The 27148-nt window shown below is 35.7% G+C and overlaps 1 protein-coding gene across 9 annotated transcripts in view; it reads right to left on the reverse strand.

The window, feature by feature from the left end:
• Nucleotides 1-286: 286 nt before the first annotated feature.
• LOC111507772 (G-protein coupled receptor Mth2) overlaps nt 287-27148 on the reverse strand; it is a 131651-nt gene continuing 104789 nt past the window's right edge. For 7 of the 9 annotated variants that reach the window (XM_074182702.1, XM_074182699.1, XM_074182696.1 and 4 more), the window contains exons 2-7: nt 17438-17620; nt 14142-14220; nt 12524-12702; nt 10685-10853; nt 6405-6605; nt 287-2387 (exon numbers count right to left, since the gene is read on the reverse strand). In XM_074182702.1, coding sequence (XP_074038803.1) covers nt 2213-2387; nt 6405-6605; nt 10685-10853; nt 12524-12702; nt 14142-14220; nt 17438-17620 — 986 coding nt within the window. In that variant the 3' untranslated portion in view covers nt 287-2212. Of the gene's footprint in view, nt 2388-5154; nt 5262-5810; nt 5882-6404; nt 6606-10684; nt 10854-12523; nt 12703-14141; nt 14221-17437; nt 17621-27148 lie in introns of all 9 variants that reach the window. The other 2 variants (XM_074182698.1, XM_074182697.1) reach the window with 2 other exon arrangements.

The following is a 27148-nucleotide window of genomic DNA, read 5'->3' on the forward strand; positions in this document are numbered from 1 at the left end:
GTGCTGGTGCCCGAGATCTCGTTCGTACCGTCTAAGAGCGTCGAATATTGAGTTGGAGCAACCAAGAGTGTTAAAACATAAATCCATATAAATCAATCGTTGTTCGTGGAAAAAGTAAGTTCTCAGATTATGAACATCATCAGATCGCATTTTTTATCTAGAGTGAGTAGTCAGAACCGGTGGTACATCCTTTTTAAAAACGAAAAATTAAATTTGGAGGAAATTACAAAATATTCTACAGATATTTTTGGTTAATTAAAAACTGAAGGGTAGAGTAAGACAATCATTGATTCGAAAAAGTTTACTCTTTGGTACAACATGCTCATTCAGGTCACAAATAAAAGGGAATTGAAAAATTGCATAGCCTTTCCATATATAGAAAGCATTCTCTACGTCTAATATGCCTATGATAAATATTTTGAATGCTACTGCTTTTTTTCACGTGAAACAACATTCGAAAATCATTTCGTCAACTTCAGCTGATTAAAATTAGTATCACTATTATAAAAAAAAAATGTAATAGATTTGTAACTTACTTCTTAAATAAATGCATTGAGTTTAATGAAACCCGTATATACACGTTCTATCCATATTCAGCTCCTTTGCTATTTCACTTAACATTCTTTGTTATCCATATTTCAAATAAGTTAATGGCAATTATAATTGAAGGAAACATTGTACCCCCACTGATTCGATTTTTGAGGTGTGAAGTTAGAGACAAAATTTGAATATGGATGGACTGTAGACTATAATTAGTTGAATACACAGAAGAAAGTATAATGTTAACACTATCGAAGTTATAGTTTGGTGTCATGTTCATGTTGATATGTTTTTATAGAAACTAATTAACGTATTTTGCTATATAATGTGTTATTAGAAGGAAAATAATCAGTGCTCACCTTTTGCAGGTAACCTAAGACTATATGAAGGTGACTATATGAGAGTCTTGCGTTTGTTGTGTCAATGAAATGAAAAAATGTACTTTTGTAGTGTTGACACAATCTGCGGAGAATATGATTTAGTAATACCTACTCGGATCACGATGGTCTTAAAGTAACCAAAATCTTAATTATGCAGTTCAAAACTAACCACCTATGTGGTGACATTCAGATCAAAAATACGTCAATCATGTCACCGACAGATATTGAGCGTTTACCCGTAGCTATTTTTTTGGTGTTGATGTGCTCCAAAATAAACCAAGAACTCATAGTATTTCAACTAATCGTTGTCAAAAACTAACCAATTGCTAATCAATACTAACCAGAAGTTTTGACACCGGATACCTGAAAAACCATACATGAGTTATTATTGAGTTCAATAACAAATATTCATTTATAAGTTATTTGGGTTATTTGATATTTCTGCAGATTTCAACGTTTCACGAATAGAATGTCGCTGATAGCGATAAGATCCAGAATCTCATTATTTTCTCAAATTGAATTCATTTTGACAGTTTGGCACTTGGCCAACGTACAATATTTTCCAGCGACTGGGTTGACGATTATCTATTGATTTCCAGAAAACCATGTTCCGACTATAATTTTTGTTTCATAAATATGACGGTAACGGTCACTTTTGGTATTCATAACCAAAATTTTGTTTAGTTTTGGATCATCATCAATGTCACTAATTATAAATTTATGATACATACTTTATAATTGATTGAATGTAAGTTCATATCAGCTGATATTATAGTTCCATATTATTTCATATAGATTTATCACCCAACACTCTTATATCATAGTTATGATACAATAACAGTTATAAACGAGAATACAATGCGTGATTTCAGTCAGCGATTGGGAGAGATGAAATGAAAGCTCAACTTCGTAGCATAATGCGAATTTTGCTCATGTTTTCAAGCATTCCATATATCTGGATAAGCGTAATTATTATTATGGACCAGATGAAATCATAATGAAACAAGTGCAAAGATAAATGCTATTTTGTGAAAATTTTCCAATGAACTTGCTGCGAAACTATTTCGGAACTACCCATTCGAAATTGAAATAACACACAATCATAAACCCGGTATATGTCAGTGATCTGGTTTGAAATTCACCACAGTGTTATTTTGCAAAAAATTGTAGACTATGCACTCAGTATAGCCCCTACTTATCCAATCACTCGTCTGACTTTCAACTATAACTTCGTGAAAATGATTGTTAACTGTATTACATATATATGGCACAAATGATGAGAAAAAATCGCTTCAGTGTCTGTTCAGAGCTCTCTCCTCAGGCTTTCCGTTCCTCATTTCGTTCATCCGGTAGTCTGTATGTACGCTGGTGCCAGTTTCTGTGGTGGAGAAGTTGCTTGTGCGTGTCCCTCCTCTGGTTGTCGACATAGCGTGCGCAAGGTGAGGTTTACCAATGCAGATGTAATATCTGGAAAATGATAAACTTGATTATTGGGGTCCCAGAGTGGAACATCTGAATAGTCCTTGGATACCTATCACAGTTAGTCAAACTTCAATAATTTGCTTCGCTTTGGAAATATACATTTTTTGGAGAATATCAATTGAAAATCAATATCAATTTGATTACCGAGTTTTACTTGAGATATCAGCTCGCAACATTTTTTGTATAAAGCTCTTTTCAGAATGGAGAAAAGAAACGCACCATAGTTTCAAACCAAACCTAAAAAAATATTCACTTTGACGTTTTTTTTACACGGTTGATGATTTTAACTTTTGTTAAAGCATACTTGAATGATGATGATATGATTGACTCTTCATTATTGCACTGATTAGAGGTATTTTTCTTTTAGTTGAGACGTTATTGTTCAGTTCACTATTATCCAAGTTTTCTGATTGTCTTTTATTCCGTTTTTAATTTTGTAACCACATTATTGAAAGACGAACTATAGTCATTCTACGTTAGCCATAAGTTGTCCAACATGGTTGCACTGCATTTCACATTCATCTTTGGTTTGTGTTTACCGTATCTCCAAATAAATACTCCATACCACCAAAAGTAACAGATTATCACAATAATTAAATACTTCATACTACTGAAAATTATAAATGATTACCAAAACTAGTAAATGATCACCTTAATTGAAACTCAATTTTAATGTGAAACCAAAATAACATAACCTAACTAACCTAACCTAACTTGATTTGATGTCATACCTACTTTATTTGATAATATACCTATTTTCATATGGTTTTTTGTAGGTGGTCCTAACCTAATATCCTGGCATTTTTATATGAGTATGCCTAAATTTTTTAACTATGGAATTATTTACTCGCCTTTGGTGACTCGCCTTTGGTGACTCGCCTTTGGTGATGAGTTACTGATTTTGGTCTTTGAATACATTCGTTGATGGTCATTATGTTCAATCCCTTCATCTTTGAGGTATATAAAATATAACACGATAGACATGCTGGTAACCTATTTCTGCTTGTTCAACTGGCTAAACTGAACTGATTATCTCAAATTTCACCTCTTGAAGTTTTGATCATTGTTAGTTCTATAAATGGACTTCACTCAGCAGCTGTTTCCAACTGATTATTTTCAACTTACTTCCAATGTATGTTACATACTCCTATATAATCCTTCCTATGTTGAGGATTTTTGTGAAAGACCTGCTACAAATGAACATGATGTACGTAGTCAATGAATAGGTTTATGTCTACTCTGAGAGAAGAAGAGAACATTTTAGGATCAAAATAACCCTCCAAGTCTCTAACAAAGTTTTCCTCAACGCACTTTCAGGCCTTTTAGTTGGCGTCATCAGGTGATGATCAAATCGAACACGTGCAATTTTTTGATGATTCTTTATTGGCTCAACTACAGTCGAGGAAGATGTCGTCACAATGTGCTGATTTGTGAAAAAGTATTTTCTTTTTTCATTGCCTTTTGTAGACAATCTTCCCAATATAAATGACGATATGTATTATACTGGCTGGTCGTCCAAGGTGAAACTATGAGTCATCTTCAGTGGAGCGACTAAAACCCTGCATATTTGTATAGGCGTAGTCATAACTACAAAAACTTGATTTAGGGCTTTAGCTCTACATAAAAATTACCGATATGTAATAGTAATAGTAGGTTAGCACCTCGATATCTAAAATCTACATCAACCTCCGTTACCAATACGTGCATTCATACATTTGATTTAGCTTTGACCTAGAGTTCTTTGCATTTCTTCATTCAAATTAGATTTTTGATTGATGGTGATCCTTTCATAATAATTTTTTTGACCATAGAAGAAATGAACAGATGAATCCAGCGTCAACAATGTATCCAGGGTAAAAACTAGTATTGGTATTTATAATTTAACATGTTAATATAGTTTCAGCCTACATCCTGTCAAAGTCAATTCATGAGCAAGTTTTTCTAATTCAAGATTCCAACGAGGGGTCATCTATGCTCGATTCAGAAACTAAGCTTGATATAAGCTTCAGAGAGAATTAGAGTAAATCACTGAACTGAGGTACCTGTTTCTCGTATCAACCGTTAAACGTTATTTATCAACGGAAGAGAATTGAGATTACAGAATTGTTACAGATTGGATAACAGAAATGTTATGAAAATGTTCAATTGCAAGTTCAATGCAAAATTAAGATCGCTGGTGAACCGTCACATAATAACAGATATTTTCCTGTTCTACAGATATTTTGAACCGTTTCGTTACTTTTTCTGTACCATACAGCCTGCCGGAGTTTGGAACGTATCTACATGTCCCCCTTCTGCCAGTACGTCCGAAGCAAAGCAAAATATTGAAAATTTCTATTTTGATGATTCACACCATGATTGTGCCGTATCTATAAGTTTTCATTAATGAATAATTCAATATTACATTATCTGCTGACAACCTGTTAAATAATAGCATACTACCAACCCCTTATTGATAAATAGAATTGAGGGTTAACACATAATAAAACCATCGATTGTTGTTAGTCATTGAAGTGTACCTAATCAACATGCAGCATGCGAGTAAAAAGCACCAAGTTCAAGATTGTGAGAAGTATCCTGGAAAAATTATAACTTTCCACCGGTGAAGTTATTCTGCAGAAATGGTATGATATAAAGTATTTCGTAAGAATGACTGTCTCGCCACCATGTCAAAAAAGATCAAAAGATCAACTGAAAAACACTGAGAGCAGATGTAAGTTCTTGTTCAGTTGGATAAGATTTCGTGACTTACTACTACTACTGTATCTTTAATGATAAACTGCTTCCTGTGTGAGCCTGAAATTACTTGAATGTGGTGTTGATACTTCAAAACCTTCGGATGAAACTTTCAACCAATATCTACACTCGGAAAGAATTCTCAGTTAGTTTAACCCCAAGACAGAGTGCAATTGCTTTTACAGGTATTGAATGAATAGTTGGTCCTTCATAAAAAGTTACGTATTATCTATCATCAATTGCGATCTGTGCTCGAGTGTCCTTGATAATAATTATAATTCACTAGTACTGAGCAACAGCAGTTAGTTTTTTCACCGGCCAGTCACGGTTTTTATTGTTCAATACTTTTTTCCATTGAGTTCACTCTGTCAAAGGTCTAATTTAGATTTTTCTAGATTGGAGATCGTATGTTTTTGTTATTCTTTCATATGTATAAAAATATATAACTAGGGGACTTCCCACAAACTCCATCATATCAGCTAGTGATCACTATCATATTTTCGGAATTTTCAGAGGATCCACTAATATACTATGTAATATTTTTTTGAGTACCCTGCAGTTAATCTCATGGAAAAAAGTATGTTGACTTCGTTAGACACCTGATAGAAATGATTTTCCAATACAATTAAGGTGCATGCCAAACTAGCCACCACAAAATATTGAAGATCTTACACAATCATCTCGTATACATGTTGAATATTTATCTTGTCCTCTATCATAAATGAGTTTTCAGATTCGTCTCACTGGAACAGCAATTAAAAAATGATTTTTAATCAAATGGGAAAGCTCAATACTAGTGAATCGAAAATTCAATTACTGTCTGAGCTGAGCATAAAGAGGTTTTTGTTAGGAATTATCCCATAAGGTACGAATCCCACAAGAAAAAATTTACCTCTTCTTATTCCACAAACATTTTTCTATTTCTAGACGCGTTTCGCTAACACCGCAGCTTTCTCAGTAAAAATTCTACCCCTAACACTTCAGCTCCCACAGTAGAAATTTCACCGTTTATATCGAAGCTTCATCGGTAGAAATTCTACGTAGCTTCCGCGGTAGAAATTCTTCCGAGGAAGCTACGGTGTTTGCAAAACGCATGTAGGTACAAAAATGTTTGTGAAAATTGTTTATCATCATGGATTTCTTGATTTTCATCGAGGAACGGGTCAGTCCATTCATAAACCTCTTCTTGTTCAGTAACATATTCACACTGTATTCAAGCACTTTTTCTAAGTATGTCATTATGTCATAAAATTATTAGTCTCTTACCTCTTCTTCAGAGATGTCCAAATCTTTCTTTTGAAGACGAATATGAAAAAAATGAACACCCCATACGTGGCATTGATGAAGTCTGTGAAGTAAAAGACAGCTTTTGGTGTTTCTTGCCAGAAGTATCCTATAGCCCAAGATATTATCTCTGTTATCCAGTTGACACCCATTGCAAACAGTAGTTTCACGTAGAGTTTGTATCTGCAATTATATACATTCATAAAGTATTTTCAGGTTCATAAATATATCTATATTCAAGTTATGTTCACCCTGCTATCACTATGGTACTTTAAGGTAGTGTATTTGATCCTCTACTAGGTATGATATGAACTCTCCTTTGTTATGGTGATAATAAAGCAATATCGCAGTGAAAATAAAGACAGAGAGATAATTCGATACATTTAGAATTATTTCTCATAATACACAGGCAAATTTTCATAAAGCAGTTTTAAAATCGTCATTATTCATATAAACCTAAATACATATATGAAAAATGATGTGGGGCATTGATTACTAGTGATTTTTTCTCATAAATTTTTGCTCCAAAATTTTCAATTGAAAAACTAATATTGCTAATGCTCTTATATCTAGCAGATATATTGCACATCGACAGGCCTAGAAATATCCATTTTAAATCTGCCAACAGACCCTTATTGAATACGATGTTTTTTTAAGACAAAACAGGAAATTCCTTAAGGCACCCTCAGAGCGGTGCCTGTGCGAAAGTAGCGATTCACATTGGATTTGAATCGCTAGAGAATAACTCCATTTGGAAAAACGTTCTCAGGAAGTTTACTTCAGATAAACGCAGTTCTCCAGATGAAAAAGTTCTTGAAGAGTGAATTTCGAGGTGTTCTGAGTTGACCATCAAAACAATGAGCAGCCACAGTCCGTCGAGTAGTTCTGATATGTACCGCTCTTGGTGGAATCAAATATGCCAAGTCACTTGAACACCTTCCGTAAAAGTATCTATAGAACACAGACAAATCTCCAACCTTTCTTCGATGTTCCAGGCTATTAAGGTTGCAAGTGATGTTCGCGTCCCCAATCAGGCGGATAGATCTTTTCTGAATGGATTTCAACATTCAGGATATGTTTGGGTGCAGAGCTCCATATATACAAATAATACTCCAAAGAAGGTCTAATCTGAGCTTAATAAAGCATCAAAAAGTGCTGAGGTGTGTTCAGTTTTCTGGTGGTTCGGAACAGTGTTCCAAGCTTTTGAGAAGCAGCCTTTGCAATTCCAGCGACATGATTGTGCCAAGACATACTGGTGTCCTGAATTTCACTAGTTCGGACTTCCATTGTCTACACATCAACAGCGTAAGACCTTCCATCACTTTCACAATGAAGAAGGAAATCCACAATGAATTGCCATTCCTAGACGTTTTGGTGAAGAGGACCGACACTAAGTGGGAAACATCTGTATACCGAAAACCCACTCATACGGGACAGTATCTGAACCACGAATCCAACCACCATCAATCGACAAAAAGAGGAATCATCAAGACTCTATTAGACCGTGCTATTGGGCTCTGTAATACAAAGGAAGGTCTCGAGAAGGAACTAGACATCATCAAAAATGATCTTCAGCGGAATGGATACTCCAAAGCGATGGTAGAAAAGACTTTGGCTAAAAGACAGCAGGAGCCTCGCAAGGAAGAGAAGCCGTTACAACCAGTGCTTGCACTTCCCTACATCAGAGGATTATCGGAGAGGATAAGAAGAATTGGTTCCAAGTACAACATTAGAACCTGTTTCAGATCCGGTAACACTATCCGTAGCAGCCTCACGAAAACCAGGCCCCCAAATGCGGACTGCGATTCCAAGAATTGCATTTACCGGATACCCTGTGAGTGCGGAAAATCCTATATTGGTGAAACTAAGAGGCCATTGAATGTTCGCATTGCCGAGCACAAGAAGCACACACAGCGAGGAGAAACCAGCAAATCAGGAATAGCAGACCATGTTTGGACCCATCAACACAACATCGAGTGGTCCCAAGCTGAGATCTTGCACAGAGAGGAACATTGGTTCAGGAGAAAATTTGAGGAAGCCGCATACATGTTGTCCAACAACGTATTCAGCCAGGCCAGCGTAGATATACGAAACATATGGAAACCCATCATCAAACGAAAAATGACCAACTCCCGCCAAAACGGTCATCTCTCACGGAATCAGTGAAGCGGAAAATGGAAAGTAGAGAAAGTGAAAGTATTTCAACGACCTATAAAATAGTCATCTCTCGGAGGAATCAGTCCAGTCATCACCCGAAGACGATTGTAGATACCAACAATCGAAACGTCGTGAACTAACGTGACTTGGAATCTCTACAGTTTTAATTTTTTTATTATTTTCTTTTTGCATTCCTTTAATTTTTTTATTCAATTATTATATTTTGTACTTGTAGGTTATTTCACTATTATTTCATTTCAGATTTATTGTTGCTTAATATAATTGTTATTTTCAACTATTCTTTTTAATTATTCTTTTTTACTTGTTTCAGGGATTTCAAATCATTTTATATAGTAGACAATGGAAGTCCGAACTAGTGAAATTCATCACGAAACATTGTTAATCACTTTCAAACATACTGGTGTCCATTTTAACATTATTATATCCGGTTCGGAAACATTTATCCTCTTGGAGAAAACCGATGCCTGAGTTTTTGTGGCATTGAATTGAACCTGGTTACTTTCACACCAATTCGACATCGATACTAGATCCCCTTTAAGATATCCAACCTTCTGCTGGTGGAGATGTACCTCTGTAGCCATTCCAAATGGAATGACGAGACAAGTGTGCTGTCGTCAGCAAAGCAATATATTGGATTCTTGGTTTTTTCCAATAAGTCGTTGATATACAATAAAAAGAGGGTTGGATCCCTGGGGAACACCAGTGTTGATGGTGAAAGTATTCGAAAGATATCCATCGACGGCTTACAGAAATGATCTGTTGCCACATACTTTCAAAGGCCTTAGGAATATCAAGCGCAACAGCTTTTGATTTTCCATGCTTCTCGATTGCGTTATTCCAAATACAAGTGACATATGATAGAAGGTCGCCTGTTGATATTTGTTTCCGTAAGCCATATTGATGATCGCTTAAGATGTTGAAGCCTTCCAAATATTTGAGAATATGGTGGTTTCAGGCTTTCTCCATGATTTTTGAAATCATGGCGACTGGTCTATAGTTATTTGGAAGACTTTTCTTGCCCTTTTTGGGAATAGGCTGAACGCTAACAGGAAGGAAAAAACCCCTGTCTTGTAAGACAGGTTGAAAAGTCTTCAAAATACTGGTGCGAGTTCATTTGCGCACTTTTCAAGTACGATGACGGGTACTTCATCAGGGTCAGACGCCTTGTTGATATTAGGCTATTTCAAAATTCGCCTGACAAGACCTGTCGAAAAGTAATTTCCGGATTCTAGTGTGAATGCAAATTTTTCAGCTAGTAGATTTGCTTTTTCTATGGGTTTTTTGCGCCACTGATCAATTGATCGTTTGAAAAACGAAAAGCGTCCAATGCAGTTTAACAAATCCAAGATACAAAAATCTCATCTACTTCTGGAGATGGTTTTTGGGAAGAGCACATCCTCTATGTCACTGTTTCACATATTCCAGTTGCTAAGCTTCCACTAAAATATATCGTGTCTTCAGTTCAGCAGGTTCTAAACGAGTATCTAAGCTTTTGGACATTTTCGAAAAAGCCCAAAAATTTATATATTTAGGGCTGAAAGTGTAAGAAAACGGCCACGAAAATCTAGAAAAATAGAAGCAAGAATCATAAAAGAAAATTGAAAACATGGAATGTTGAGAAAATTATCAAAGTCTAAATGTGTATCAAAACCTAAGGAAATATTATATAAGTCAGTAATCAGTGAAAGTTAGGAAAGGAAATGATTACGAATAATATATGGAGGAGTTCATATAGAAGAGAGTTGAAGAATTTGAATATTATTATGAAACATTAAAAATATCAGCAGTAATAAGAGCCCAAAGGATCAGATGGTTGGGAGCTTACAGAAAAGACAAGAATATACTGACTGGATAAATAAATTTGAAAAAGGCAAAAAGGAAGATCGCGAAAGATATGGTTGAAAACGGTACAAAATGATTGTCAAAGTATGAACGTCTTGAATTGAAGACACAAGATAGTAGATAGGAAGGGTTGAGAGAAGACCGGTAACTGCCTCATTCCCAAAGCTTCCAAGACCTGTTCAGCAAATATATGTTTCTCTGTGGAATTTATTTGTGAATGATATGGAAAAATTAATACTTACTGTTGTTTATCGTCTTCATAAGCATGTCTTTTGCTGTCTGAGTGCTTGAGGACGGAAGTTTCTCTCTGGACTTTATGAATTTTGAATCCCGTCAAAATAAACAGTACTATATTGATGATGAGGATAAGCATGGCTAGGAGGTAGAAGTAGAGGAAGTTTGGCAGTCCCTCTGTAAAAAAAATTAAGAGCTGTCTAGAGAGTCATTTTCATTAACAGAAGCAAACTTGGAATTGTTGAATTTTGGACACTGAGACATTTTCATTCAGCGAAGACATATTTTTTTCAATTTCCATTCTAAAAAACATTGACCAATTAGATTCTTTTACAATATCAGTATGTGAATATGAAGTTTTGAACGGTTTTTATAGAATGTTCAGGTGTCCAATTACCGTTGATATTGAAAGATATTGGAAAAATATGATAGAATTCATAAAAAGTAGAACTGGAATTTCTGGCTTAATATACAAGCACCGCATGATCACTTAAATGAAATGAATAAAAACACTTTTGTCTAAATACCACTGGATTGTGGTATTTGGACAAAAGTGTTTTTATTCATTTCATTTAAATTATTCAGTTGAATGGCCCTTCACAGGAGATTCCTGAAAACTTTACCTGTAAGGATACCCTGTCGTTAGTATGTGTTTATTGCGTATTTTTTTATTACGCATGCGTATTGTTTAGTTATCCAACTACAGCTGCCCTTAATAAGGTGAATGTATCCCCAGTTTCGAAAATTGTTTTTTCGGTGTCAACGGCATCGGGTACTATGACCATTAGCCTTGTAATCTGAGTAGGTCATATTGATAACTTCCCGAATTACGTATAGAGCATCTTGGTCATTCGTAGTTCCATCAGTCATTAATGTAACAGAACCAATCGAAATCACTGTTATCAGCAATTATAAGCATTTCTTCAAGAGCTCTCAAAGCCTGTAAAGCTTTGAAATAACAAAATAAATTCATCATTTTGAAGGAAATATATCCGAAAAAGACTTGAAATATCGAGAATTTCTTCCTTCTTTGGCATTCGCTAGATTCTTCAACTAAGAAAGGAGACAAACAAACCTCACGAGTTTATTTGTCCCAACACCTACTCCTCTAATATTGTTTCATGTTTAAGTGTCCTTTGTTTTATGTTTGACGGAGCCTGGACTCATTTTGGTTGTCATGTACAGATATAAAGAGCTTCTTTTAGATAGCAACCTTTCTCGGTCATTTTGAGGCAATTGTTTGGTTTTTTCTTGAATATTATTTGAAAAATAATTTTTCAACATTCAATAACTGATGAAAAAGGATATGGTGTATGAATCTAAACGTTTCGAAGACGTTATTACATAGTTTTAACTACACCCAGCCGATCTGTACGTTTAATCTTCTATAGTAAACAGAGAATACAATGGGATATTGTATGAAATGATCCTAGGAATGATCTGACAAGATCCCTGTTTCAATTTCTTCGCAGGTACAGAATATCCTCAAAGTTAGATCTCTAATTTTTCTCTAATGGTCCCAGTTTTGTTATAGTAACATCTGCAGGGGAAGTTTCCGGTGCCTTACAACACGATTGGGTCACCCACCAAAATCCTACAGATTATCTGGCATTATTCCTTATTGATCCAAAAATGGGCATCCCATTATCTTAACAATGTAGGGTAAATCTATTACTGTCCACTATTCTTTCACTTTTTCAATGAATTCCAAGATCGGTCTTGACGTCACCTTTGAGTTTATTAATGAAGTTCTGTTCTCGTATTGATGAACCCAATAAAATAGTTTGGTAATGCATACAAAACTGAAAACAGCAAATCAATGAGCTGCAATCACTCAAAGTTCTTACCTCCAACAAAACATCTTTGAATACCAATTGCTGGATAGTAACTCGATGTTTGGTCTCCATAAGTATTCAACAGAAAGATTATCAAGATATCAACCAGCGGCATGCCCCAAGCGTAGCAGCAGTAAATTATGAAGCGTTTTCTTTCAGCTCCTTTCCTGTCACCAAAACTCCTCATACCCCTAGAAAATTTAAGTGGTATAACTATTTATGAAGTACTACATGCATTTTTTTTTGGTTTCCACTTCTCCATCAATCTATGAGAAATTCAATATTTACTTATAAGAAATTCATCATATCCTTAAATAAACAGATTCTGTCCCATTTACCCAACCTTCTGAAGTTCCATAAACACGGAACATGCCTTGAAGTTTCGTTTTTCTTTCAACATTATTTTATAGGGGGGCGAGTCCTGTCCCTCTTCTGGCATGTGCCTGTCCATTGTCTGCCTTAATGCACGTCCCGCCAGAAAAAAACTGTAGAAAGAGAAACGAAACTTAACGTCATGTTGCCGTCTTGTCTTAGTGTGCACCAGACAATAAGTCTTACTATTTTCCAGACAGCAATACGAGGTCCAGCTTTTAAATAACGAGGATGGTTACGAAAAAAAGTTTTATTTTTAAAATCATTCTACATTCGAATGCTCCCCTTCAATATACTCTCCTCCCCTCGCCACACACCTTTCCATATGTTTTGTGCTGAAAGTCTTCTTTGGTGAAGGTCTTCAGGAACTCTGCCGTTTTTTGCTTTACCGCTTCCATCGGCTCAAATCGGGCCCTTCCAAAGCAGATTTTATATTCAGAAACAAAAAAAAGTCGCACGGTGCCAAATCTGGCGGGTACGACGCGTGTACGAGCACTGGAGTGCGTTTATTGGCCAAATACCGCTTCACAGATAGCGCGTTATGGCAGGTGCGTAGTCCTGGTGCAGAACCCACGAGTTGTTCTTTCACAACTCGAGCCGTTTCTTACGAACTCGTTCTCGCAGTGTAGCCAAAACTGACAAATAGTAAGTCTGGTTGACAGTCTGATCCTCTGGAACCCATTCAGTCATCACGATACTGTTGATGTCGAAAAAAAAACGATCAACACTGCCTTGAATTTTTATTTGGACATCATTGCTGTCTCGGCCCTCACTGAAGCGCTTACACCACTAAAAACACGCGCACGAGATGGAGAATTGTCCCCATAGGCCTCTTGCAACAATTTATAGCGCTCAATCGGAGTTTTCTTTTCAATTAAACGAGAAATTTGAGATTGATACGTTGCTCATGTTTTCCGTTACACATGGTTTTTGGCACGAGAAAAAAAACACGTTCCTTTTGAACAGCTACTGTACAAATACTGTAATAGTGACGAAAACCTGTTTTGTTACGTGAATATATGAAGATTTCCAGATACCCAACGCACTACTCGTTTTTTTCCACCTCTCTGGGGCGCCCTCTAGGCGCGCAGTCACGTTATTGAATAGGCGGACCTCGTAGTAGGATCATCTAAAAAACGGTCTGTACCGATATACTTATAAATTGGAGAAGTGAAAAACCTTGAGAATTTTTTCCCAACAATAATCTTTTGAAAAACACTTTCTACGCATTTATTAATGTTTCAAAATAGCTACAAACCTGAAAGCCAACCACATATCGATGCACATAACATTCATCCAAAAGAAGGAAACGGTGAAGAAAAATATGATTAAGTAACCTGGAAAATAAAGTTTCAGTATATCAAAATAACTTGAGTGATTTATATGACAGATCCAGTTATATCACAGCTAAATTCATATTCAAAAAAACACTTTTTTGTGATAAAGCTTCTCAAGGTGTGTCTATACGTGTATACAGATGCCTGAAGAATCTATTGTATTGTAACGAATCTGAAGCCGTCCCTGACCGATATGCCGGCCGTCTCAGCGAACAAACACATGACATCCCCGTGAAAGAATGCAATAGCCGGTAAAACTCTAGTCGAGTACCGAACCGACTACAGATTTCTAGAAAGGACCGTTACATTATATAAGCCCGGCTTCCCAACCTAAGAGGGCAGTTCAGAAAGTGAATCGAGCGGTTAAACTGGAAATTCGAATAGTGGAAATAAATTAGTGTTGTAAATAAATTAGTTTGTAATTAGTGAAAAATTGTTGATAAAGACAGGTAATTCTTTAATTTGTTAAAGTATAGCGAAACAAGTGTTGCGTTTTTTCTAAAACTTTTCAGTGAAAATCTCAGAGAGTGTTTTTTGAATATGTAATATATTTTCATTGAGTATCGCGATTTCATCGTAGATTATCTGTTCAAAAAATAAGGTGAATTTTCATTTTTCTCAAAATATATTTATTTATTCATCAATTTCTATTTTATCCCCTCCAAAGTAGTTCCCGTCAGATAAAATACACTTGTGCCACCATTTTTTCTGATTTTCGAAATGCACTTTCTAGTATTCGGTTTTAATCTCCTCAATCGTCAAAAACCCCGCCCTTTCATGGACCCTTTCATGGGTAATCTTGAAAACAGGATAGAGCCGCAGGGACTCAAGCCTGGTGAAAACGGTGGCTGAAGCAGGATTGCAGTTGTGTTTTTGAAAAAAAAATCACGAACAAGCAATTACAAGTGAGCAGGTGCATTATCGTGATGCAAAAGCTGTGAATTGTTCTTCCACAATACCGGACGTTTTTTTTTCGCATTGCTTCTTGTAAGTGGCGAAAAACTTCAAGTTAATACTCCTTATTGACATACTACACGTGGCAGGAACTCCCGGTGCATTACGCCACGGTAATCGAAGAGAACAATGAGCAAAACCTTGACATTTGATCGATTTTGGCGTGCTTCTTTGGTCTTGGCTCTCTCGGGTTCTTGCTTTAAAATGATTGGACTTTGGTTTCGACGTCATAACCATACATCCATGATTCGTCACCAGTTATGACCCTTATAAAAATAGCCTGCTTATTATTATTTGAACAGCCTACGTACAGGAGGTTAGGTTAGGTTAGGTTAGGTTAGGTTACTCTTCTTCTTTCATATCATAGAATACTTGGAGAACGGTTGTCTAGTGCTCGACACAATCGACCGCTGTGTGAACCAGTGGTTTAAACCGAAAGGCCGGACGATCGATTTTCACTTCCTATCGTCCAACCCATGTTGTGAATCATACCTTAAAAGTTGAGACATCTTTAGTCCTTAGTCACAAGTTTCGTCTTTTGAGAGTTGTCGTTCGAAGGGGCGACAACTAGTTAACGGAAAAACAGATAGAATACTTGAAACTGACTATAAGAATGATCTCAACATAATCGAGAATCGATTATATTAAGGAGAGCTAGATTGTTACCGTGAGAGTCTCGTGGTGGCCGTGGTAGTAAACGGACGTGCTGTTAACGTCCGTCTACAAAGAAGGTACGCGGATGACATGTGCTATCGTGGGGCTCCGTTTTGTGTTGTGCTAGTTCATTGAACAAATATTGAAATGTGTGAGAGTTTTTAATGAAGTGAAGTTTACGGGCCCCTTTATTCACGCCGGTATTCAGGCCGGGGTGGGTCGGATAACCACGTAAACGGACCATATATGTGAATTTGAAAATCCGAATGTCTCCAGTAGAAGAGGCGACCCAATAAATATATGTAAAAAAAATCAAAAGGTCTCCTGAACAAGAGGCGACAAAAAAAATACTGTGTTTTTTATTATAAAAAGTGTGATGAAAAAGAGGTGGCAGAATTGCTTCGAGCAAGATCGCTGCGCCCCCCGACGAAGCTCCTATCAAATTGACGTCATTTTGATAGGAGGAGCCTGGACAAATGCGCCCGAGTGGGTCCATTAATTTAGAAAGAGAGAGATTATGTAAAGGGATTGCAATAATTATAATTTGCGTTAGGTTTTTTTTTTCACTTATGAATATTGCATTCATCCGATCTCCTTAAAAATTCATACGAATTGAAAGTTTTTTTGTACTTTACAACAATTTGCCAACAAAACTGGTTGATATCTGTCACTAAACGAGAAATGCAGTTTTTTTTGTTGAAATAATATGTATGCATTTTTCCATTCAGTTTTTGGGGGTAACTTATTTGGAAAGAACACATCAAAGATCTCTCTACTAAGCTGCCCAGCGAAAGAACACATCAAAGATCTCTCTACTAAGTTATCCAGCACTCTTTACCTGCTTCGTAGGATCAATGAATTTGTTCCCTTTTATGTTTCGAGAACAGTTTACATGGGGTTATTTCAGTCTAAGCTGTCATAAGGATTGGTTTTTTGGGGACTTTCAACTGATTGGAAAAGGATATTCATTTTGCAAAAAACGGCTATAAGAATCTGGGAAAAGCAAAACGAACTGAGAGCTGTAGACCTCTATTAAAAAAATTTAATATATTAACCATTACGGCTCTATACATATTTCAATGTCTTGTCTATATCAAGACACAAAATAACACCCCTCAAGTTAATCGCAACCATGAATATTTGACCATAAATGGCCACAATCTTCTTATGCCACAAAATTGACTGGCAATTACTTATAAAAGCTTTTTTACTATGTCGATAAGGCTCTTCAACCATTTACCACCATATATGAGGGAATTACATATGATTAAATTCAAAAAAAGTGTAAAAGAGCTGCTGGTTGATCTCAGCCCTTATGACGTTAGTGAATTTTTCAACGGCAAGTTTTAAAGCTTTGCCTTTTTAATGTGTATGTATTGTGTGTATTAATGTGTATGTTTTGTATTATATTTATCTACCTTGACGATGCTAAATCTGTTATACAGATAATAAGCAAATAAATTGATTGATTGATTGATATGCAAATTGTTGGCAAAATGTCCTACTATCCAATAAATATAAGAGGCCGACGTATCAAATGATTCAAAGGTGTAATTTCAGTGTTGAAAAAGGTAAGTGTCAAGATATTTTGTAGTTCTGGAGTACTTACCTAACAGATTGCATGACACATCCGATATTCCTTCTGAAGACAGCTGGACACTGACAAGTAAAATGTATCCCATCAGTAAAGTCGCAACATATGACATCAAAGCTCTTCGGTGTAAGTTTGGTTCTGGTAGTAGAGCATACACGAGAAAGGTAGCCAGGAGAAACGGCATAGATATTATCATTCCTAAAAAAAAATGGATATCAGTACAAATAATAATGTATTCGAAAAAGTGAGTTTCGAATGTAATATCGGAGACATTTGAAAAAAGAAGGTTATTTAGTCCAGGTCTCGGTAAAAAGTTGTTTTTTCTTTTAGCAAACACCACTGACCATATCACTGATGATGTCTGTCGCAGGAGCAGATGAAACGTTTGGTACATCAAGTTTTATTCTACTCCGGCCTACCAGCTTGAATTTTGTTCTCTTTAATTGTTTTATTTGCAATAAAACAATCAATTATGGAATTGATGAGCTTTATCTTCGAAGATAAAAATGAAAACAACAATAAAAATCAATTGGCGCTCCGGGGCGACTTCACTGATTCCAGAGGAGCATTTGCTTTTTCAGCTGCAAGAAAACCCGGAAAAACCTGCAGCACCACATCATCTGAAGATCTTGATTTGCTGCCAATGTCTTCTCTGTCATAAAACAAAGTGTAGGGTGCCTCCAGAGGCTCCAATAGATTCAATACATAGCCAGAACACTTCGTGAGATGACTATCGTCAAACTTAAACCAGCCCGTTTCATCTTTGACCAATGCGTAATAGTGACCAAATTCAACGCCAGAAACACAGTGAATATACTTGTTTCCAGTTAGTTTGGCGCATGTTTGGCAATACAGTCGATCGTCACCTGTTAAAATTCCATTTTTAGATGATTTAACAATAAGCTTTGCACGGACTGGTTATTAGTCATATGAGGAAACGCTAGATGAAGTTCCAAAAATCCCTCTTGAACATTTATTACAAAGTAAACAAGTGAGGATTTTTCCAGCAAAAGATTTACAAACACAAGACGATATGGACTGTACGGAATCATTCAATTCAGAGCGATCAGAAGTATTGATTTTGCTATCGTTTTGCTCACGAAGAGTATTTAACAAGAACCCCAAGAATTCGGAACAATCCTCTTGTTGTCCTAACGAGTATCTAGTGGACTTCAATGACTCCAGGAAATATGTTGGAGGGAAAGATCATACATTCTTACGAAACTTCAGCTGCATGAACAGGTATTTGAGTTTGATGAATAAGTAGGAAACATTCTCGTTCTCGTTCATCATTAAAACCTCGTTCTTGAAATTCTTCGTCATGAACAACACTTGTAAAATGCTATTCATGTAGCGAGTGTTTCCCAAATTATCCACTCCAATTTTCTTGTCTAGATTTTCAGAACAACTCTCTACTGACTCGTGAGAGCTAATGTTTTTATGTCACATATTGTAATTTTTCACAGATATCAATGATGAAAATGAATTATTCAAAGCAACAGAGCCAGAAACGGCTAATTAACGCTCATCGTGAAAAGCCCTGTATAGGATGTTCCATTTGAAAAAATATATCATTTTATGAAGAAGTTTCAAAATGCAACTGTTAATTTTGTTTGTTTGAAGGTGATTGATAATGTTTCATGATGAATTTCACTAGTTTGGACTTCCATTGTCTATTATATAAAATGATTTGAAATCCCTGAAACAGAAAAGAAGAATTGAAAATGAATGGCTGAAGATAACAATTATATTAACCCAAAATAAATCTGAAATGAATAATAGTGAAATAAAATACAAGTAAAAATAGAACAATTGAATAAATTAAAATGAAGAAATAAAAAAAGAAAATAAAAATTGGAGAGATTCCAAGTCACGTTAGTTCACGACGTTTCGATTGTTAGTATCTACAATCGTCTTCGGGTGATCACCCGATCGTGAGCTAACGTGACTTGGAATCTCTCCATTTTTTATTTTTAGTTTCTTTTTTCATTTCTTTATTTCAATTTATTCAATTGTTCTATTTTTACTTGTATTTTATTTCACTATTATTTCATTTCAGGTTTATTTTGGGTTAATATAATTGTTATTTTCAGCCATTCATTTTCAATTCTTCTTTTTTGTTTCAGGGATTTCAAATCATTTTATATAATAGACAATGGAAGTCCGAACTAGTGAAATTCAATGTTAATTTTGTTTTCGGCATCAAGAAGGCCGTTTAAAATGCTACCAGTTCGTAGCATCAATAATAACGGAGTTGGCAATGGTGCCGACTTAATTTGGAACACTCTGTATAGGAAGGCAATAGAAATTCAGAAACACAGGGATAATTTCAAAAGAAAGGAAAAGGCAATGAAAATTAATAAATTCTGACTACCTGCCCTCAATTGTACGAAAAAAACGGCATTTGATCCAATTTAGAGAAATGAAGCCACGCCCACCTACGATAATATAAAACCGGAGAAGAATTCCAACACTGTAGTTTCTGCATTGTTAACAACTCAATCACGTCGAACGTTACCTCATCGCCTTTGATAATATCTACCGCATTGGTAGACGAAACGTCAGGCATAAAAATCTGCAGACCATGGTAATGGCCATGGCCAAGAAACCCGGAAAAAAGATTTGACATAGTTATCTCCGCCAGTGGAAAATTTATATTTTTTGTACAATTAACTTCCTAGAGTACGAAATAAAACTATATCTATCGCGTTTGATCTTCCTTGAACCTCATCAATTTGGAATAGAATAAAAAAGTGGATGAGTGTATTTCAGTTCACATTTTTGGGTATTTAGACTTCTGAAGACTAATATAGTTAACAACGTTGATCTTATGGAGGGAAAAATATGTTTATAATTAAATAATGACTTCTGTATTTGTAGAGTAGGGAAGGTGAGTGTAGGCCCACAGCACAGGCCACATGTGACCCATTGTACATTCTCCCGAGGAGTGGTTCTCCTAGGTCATCGTCCATCTTGTCCTTTCCAGAAAGATGGACAGGTCACTAGGAGACATATCCTTCATATCGGCAGGTGCAGGCCAAGACTCGCCGAACTCACACTCTCTTATTGACGATAACTCCGGACATTCGCATAGGACATGCCTGACAGTTTCATCTTCCTGTTCACAAATCCTGCGTAGAGGAGTGTCCACTAGCCCCATATTGTGGAGGTGTTTCCTTAGTTGACAGTGGCCAGTCAGAAATCCTACTGTTGAGCGTAGATTTTTCCTAGTCATCGCCAGATATTTCTTCGGCGCCAGCTTCCCAGGGTCGCCAAATAATGACTTATAGTAAAACCAATAATGATTGAGAGTAAAGCGCGTTGTCATATCTAAATTTTACGTTACCAGTTTATAGCAGAATCAAAATATAGTAAGCAGTAGAGTTGTAGGTTGTGGCAAATTATAGATAATACACAACACTAGTACGATTAAAAGGTATTATTTATGACAAAAATCAGTAATGAGCTTGTAATGAGTAATACTTATACATTTCCTGATTACTGATCAGTTAAAATTCATTATTTTCTGTATAGTGTTAGATATTTATTACAACTAGTGGCAACGCTGTACGCAACGATATTTCTGTCTTTGTCACTTTACCGTAACTTCCATCTCATTGTTGCAGTCCTCACTAATGTACTTGCAGCCATGAGCGTATCATTGGTTTGTGAATTATACAGCGTGAATTGTACGTTTTACAGTTAAGTTAGTCAGCAATCGACGTGTTGTGATAACAATTGGTGAAAATAATAGTGCTAATAAGTGTTTAAGCGTTACATAATTATATTTCTACACCGTTCTCAAACTACTCAAAAAATGGGAGACATGGTCGGGCCTTCCACGTCGAAAAAGGTAAAACGGTCGGAGTCTCGGTCAGTAAGAGAAAAACAAATTGTACTGCGAGTATTTCACTGTCTTGAAAGAGATCATCAGCCACCAAAAGATGACTTTGTGCATATGTGCTGTAATTCTACGTGTGTACCTCCGAATAACCAACCGGGCATTTCTACATCATTAAGTTCCACAATTACAAAAGATAAATTAGTTGATATGTGCTCTGATTATACCGGTGTACCAAAATCATCGATTTACAAAATACTAAGAGAAGCAGAAATTCATGGGGACGTACAAACGCCAAAAACTAGTAGCTGACGAAAAAAAATCACAGTTGATGAAGAAGCCAAAACCAGTATACGCAGAACTATTCACAGTTTCTTTTTCAGAAATGAGCTGCCTGCACTACAAACAGTTCTGGAGGCACTTAGCGATCATGAATTGGTCCCAAAAATGGGTAAAGAAACTTTTAGGAAACTTGTACACGAAATGAAATTTACGTGCGGAAAAGTTGACAGGAAAAGCATTCTCATTGAACGTCAAGAAATAATAGCATGGAGAAGAAACTATCTAAGAAAAATTGACGAATTTCGGAAACTCAAAAAAAAATTGTACTTCATGGACGAGACATGGGTTAACCAAGGACATACGGTCAAAAAAGTATGGCAGGATGGTAATATAACAAGTGCACGACAAGCTTTTATTGAAGGTTTGTCAGTTGGGTTAAAACAGCCATCTGGAAAAGTAGTCGTCTGATAGTTACGCATATAGAAAGCGACAGTGGATATTTACTAAATGGTGAATTAATATTCAAATCTAAGAAAACAGGCGACTATCATGAAGAGATGAATGCGGAGGTGTTTGAAAAATGTTGAAGGCATCTTTCAACTTGTGGAACCTGGGTCTGTCATCGTCATGGACAATGCCCCATACCATAGTCGACATTTAGAACCATTACCGAAACAATCATGGAAAAAAGCAGCAATTCAAGAATGGTTAATTAATAAGAACATCCAATATAACAAAGATAGTTTAAAGGCAAAACTACTTCAGCTAACAAAATTACACACAGACAAATATAAAAAATTCGCAGTGGATGAAATGGCGTTAAGTCGTGGAATTACAGTTTTAAGGTTACCACCATACCACTGCGAAGTAAACCCAATAGAATTAATTTGGGCGCAAGTAAAAGGATATGTGGCACGAGAAAACAGAACATTTAAATTAGTGGACGTGCAACATCACCTACAAGAAGCTATTCGAACTGTTTCTGCAGAAGACTGGAAGAAATGCATGCAGCATGTTTTAAAAGAGGAGCAAAAAATGTGGGACGTAGACAACCGTATTGAACACAATATTGAACCAATCATAATTCACTTTGATGATAGCGGTAGCAACAGTGACGAATCTGAGGTTGAAGATCAGACGAAAATTTGTACATTTACATTTATATTATATTCTATTATCAAAAATTTGTAATTTGTATTTTCTAGTACCCCTGACGATGAGTTTAAGTTACTCGAAAGCTTGAGAATAGTTATAAAGAGTTCACTTATCAATTGCTGCAACCCAATATACATATATATATATATATATATATATATATATATATATATATATATATATATATATATATACATATATATATATATATATATATATATATATATATATATATATATATATATATATATTGTAAGTTTTAATGAAATAAATAAAAAATGTGTATGAATATTTTAACTAATTGTACTAAGAATTTTTCTTTCATTCTTAACCCTCTCAAAAATTAATAAGCACGCCCCCGATTTGCTGTCAACTGGGCCTACTTCTACTCTCAATCATTATTGGTTTTAGTATAACTAAAAACCTTTTTCTTCTCTTGTGTTTACCATTTGCTAAACTGTATTTCAAAACTGTTAATTTCATTGAATCCAGTAAGGCGATTATTAAGTGTTGAATTTTTTGCCGTTTCTTGAGAGCATCGAATAAAAGAAAAAAAATCTATAAATAAATGAAAAGCATATTAACTTTTGCCTTGTCTATTTGAACGTTCCGTTCTGAAGCATTATGTAAATGAGTATCAGAGTTGCCCACGCTTATTTTTCATGTAAATATTGTGATAATACTCAACCAAAATGAATCATCAATTGAACAGATTATGATTGGAATAGTTTGTTGTTTAGATTTTGACAGTTCATGAATCAAAGAATGTAAACCTCACGCCCGGAGGTAACTGTTTTAAAGCTGTTTGCCGGGTTTTTTGACCGTGATCTGCAGGTTTTTATGTCTGAAGATTCGTCAACCACTGCGGTAGACATTATTGAAGGCGATTAAGTAACGGTCGAGTTGTTGTTACCGTTCCCGTAATGCATAGAACTTTTTCTGCGTTGGAATATTCCCGACTTTTTTTAATGCAATTTTAACGCTGCTGTGGGCGTTCCCAAAACCAAATAGATGTTCCAGGCTCGACCCTTACAGATTCCTTTCCGTATATATACTTTATCTATGCTGAACACTGACAAAAATTAATTTCGAACATTATTTATAAAGGACAATACACGCTAAATATCAATTTACACATCACATCGTTGATGCGAAAGGTCATTTACTCAAACCCTTGATTATGAAAAATAATTCGGGATAAAAATAAACGTCAGATTAGATGGATGACTCCGCTAATTTCCTGCTGTATATGAATGTATGTTTTACTTCAGGGATTGTACAACTAATTACTAATTGAATCAGAATTGTTGATGTCATTTACCAACATTAATTTAGTTAAAGGGCAACTTTTGATTAGGTTATTCGAAACTACAAGGAATTGTTGGTTTTTCATCATGAGGCAATCACTTAACAATCACTTGGTAAAATTAGTTGGATGATTCTTGTTTTTTATGGAGGAACTTTGAATCAAACAGGCAAAGCCTGAGTGTGAACGGAAATATGTGGAATGTATCATTATTTTGTGATTAGAGCTTCAGTTAGTCAGAGAAGGTAAAAGCACTAACTTCATGAATGATCTTCTTCTTCAACGTTTAGAGAGTACTGATATTCCGAAGAATAGAAAAAAATATACAAGGCTGTTCAAAAAATAATGTGAATGTTCAAATTTCAAGGGCTACGTTCGTACTACGACTGGGCGCCATCTGGAAAAAAAATAGAAAGGGGAACACATATTTTCGAAGCTCCTGACAAATACTTCACAGCCCTAAAATATAATGTCAATATCTTCAACTACTATAAAATTGCGGAACTTTTAATAATTGCCTGAATACATTAACATTTATTGAGGAAAAGAGAATTGAAAAGATAGAGAATAATAAAAATTTGTAGAGATATTGACGTTACTGTGTTCGAAAATGGTCGGTGTGAAATATCGGATAGGCTGTTCATATGTCAAGAAGTTCAAGGCAACCATTTCGACTATCTTTTGAACTGACTTCAGGCTGATTACCTCATATTCTATGATAAAATATTAATAAATTGATGGATGTAGCCGTTTACTACGTGGTAGGAAATCATAAAAAAAAGAGAATTGAAACTCAGGTACTAATCAAGCTAAGTACCTGTATTATTACCTATAGGGATATATGAGGGATAATGTAATAAATCATTTTATTTTAATGTATAAGTTTGAAAATGCATTATAGGACGCAACTGCAGTAATGTTAGTTACAAATTGAAGCGGTAAAAAACATAGAAAGTTTCAATTCTCTTTTCTTCATTATATTTCCTACCACGTAGTAACTAACGGCTACATCCATCAATTTATTAATAAAGTAATAAGCTTGAGGTCAGTTCAGAAAATACTCGAAATGGTTGCCTTGAACATTCTGATATATGAACGCCTATCCGATATTTCACGCCGACCATTTTCGAACAGAGTAACGTCAATATCTCTAGAAATAATAATCATTCTCTGCCGTACATCCAATATTGAAGCAGGTCCAGTTTCGTACACCTTTTTCTTCAAATAGCCACAAGAAAAAAGTCCAGAGGTGTCAAATCTGGAGTGCGGGCTGGCCATTTTGTAGGAACTCGATGGTCAATCCAACGACCGGGAAATCCAACAATAGTTTCATACTTGTCTAGAGTAATGAAGTAGTGCTCCATTTTGTTGGAATACAATATCTATAGCGAATTTATTAGGATTCGCTTCGACGATTTCAGTGATGAGAGGGTCAACGGTGGTTTCCAGCATATTCAAATACGGTTCCCCTGTTGAATTTTGATCAATGAATAGAGGTCCTACAATATGGTTTCCGAATATTCCTGCCCAAACGTTAATTTTTTGTGGATATTGGATATGTGTTTCTCGGAAAACGTGAAGGTTGGTGTCACTCCAATAACGACAATTCTATCTGTGAACATTGCCGTTTGGAAAAAATGTACATTCGTCACTAAAACAAATATTGTGGAGATAGGTAGGATGCCTTGCAATGGTTTTCGTCATGATTTTGCAGGATTATGTTCTTCAGTCAGGGTCAACTTCAGTTAATTAGTGTACCATTTTAATTTTGTATGGATGATACCTATTCCTTTTCAAAAGTCTCCACACAGTAGAAGGAGACACCTCGAAAACATTTGCGATGGAATAAGTAGACTGTTCAGGATTTACTACCACCTCACCAATTTATTTGCACTTGCGGTTCTTCCGGAATGAACGGATGACCTGGGGGCTTTTTGTTATGTACACTACCGGTTGTGTAGTGAATTTGGATACAAGTTCCCTCAAATATTTTCTACAGATAGGACGATTCGAAAAACGTTCATTGAAAATCCTTCGGGTCTCGTGAAAGTTACGCGTCGCACCGTAAATAATAATCGCTTCAATTTTTTCTTCTAATGGACGAGAATTGACCATTTTAGAGATTGTTGACGTGGTACCTTTCTACTAGTAAAACCGAAAACTAAATGAGAATATTCTAACTGAACAATGATGTTCATTGTCGTACTGACATTTTTTGTCGTTATTAAAAACAAAAAACAAGTTAACAAACCTTATCGGGTTGTCGGAATTGCCATATAGCAGATAAAAAGGAATATTTCTAGAAATATCCATGTTAGGTTATTCGTAATGTGTTTGACTTCAGGAAATTATTAAATGTTCCGCCATTTTGTGGTAGGTGAAGATATCGACTTCATATTCTAGGGTTGTGAAATATTCGTCAGGAGCTTAAAAATGATGTGTCACAAGAACCTCCTTTCCATTTATTTTTTTCCCAGATGGCGCCCGGACGCCATCTTGAAAGTTTCACCTGTCAATTTCACTTCAAAATAAAGTATTCATGCATTAATTTCATCATCTCAAATCTCCATTTTTTGTGATGACTCGTTCAGAAAAAACTGAGGGGACATTAAAGAAATGCACTGTATGTTCACAGTTCTAGCTGTTTAGCATGTTCAGTTTGTTGGCAAGTGGCATGAAAGTTAGACGTGTTTTGCGTGTTCAGCGATTTTCTGCTATCGACAAAAAATGGATAAAAAAATTCGCATATAATTTTGTGTAAAAGTGGAATTGATTGCTTAAAACACTTGAAATGTGGACAGTAGCATACGGTGATTGTACTTTGAGTCAGAAAAATGTTTACAAGTCGTACAAGCTTTACACAGAAGGCCGAGAAAATGTAAATGACGACTCTGAGAGAGTGTATATCAGAACTGCTCCGACGATTGGGAAAAAAACTAGCACGAGTGGATAATATCTGAGGGGGACTACTTTAAAGGGGTCAATACAGAAATTGAAGAATTAATAATTATTTTTTGAGAAAAACGGAAATTCACCTTATTTTTTGAACAAAGTAGTAAAAACACTAATCATGAAGATCTGTAGATCATACAAAGAAGTATTTTCAGATACAAACTGTTAAAAAAAAATCTGTTTTTCCGTT

The sequence above is a fragment of the Leptinotarsa decemlineata genome, unplaced genomic scaffold (genome assembly GCF_025532065.1).
Source record: "Leptinotarsa decemlineata unplaced genomic scaffold, Ldec_3_MD MMD2_tig00026328_RagTag_RagTag, whole genome shotgun sequence".
NCBI classification, from domain to species: Eukaryota; Metazoa; Arthropoda; class Insecta; order Coleoptera; family Chrysomelidae; genus Leptinotarsa; species Leptinotarsa decemlineata.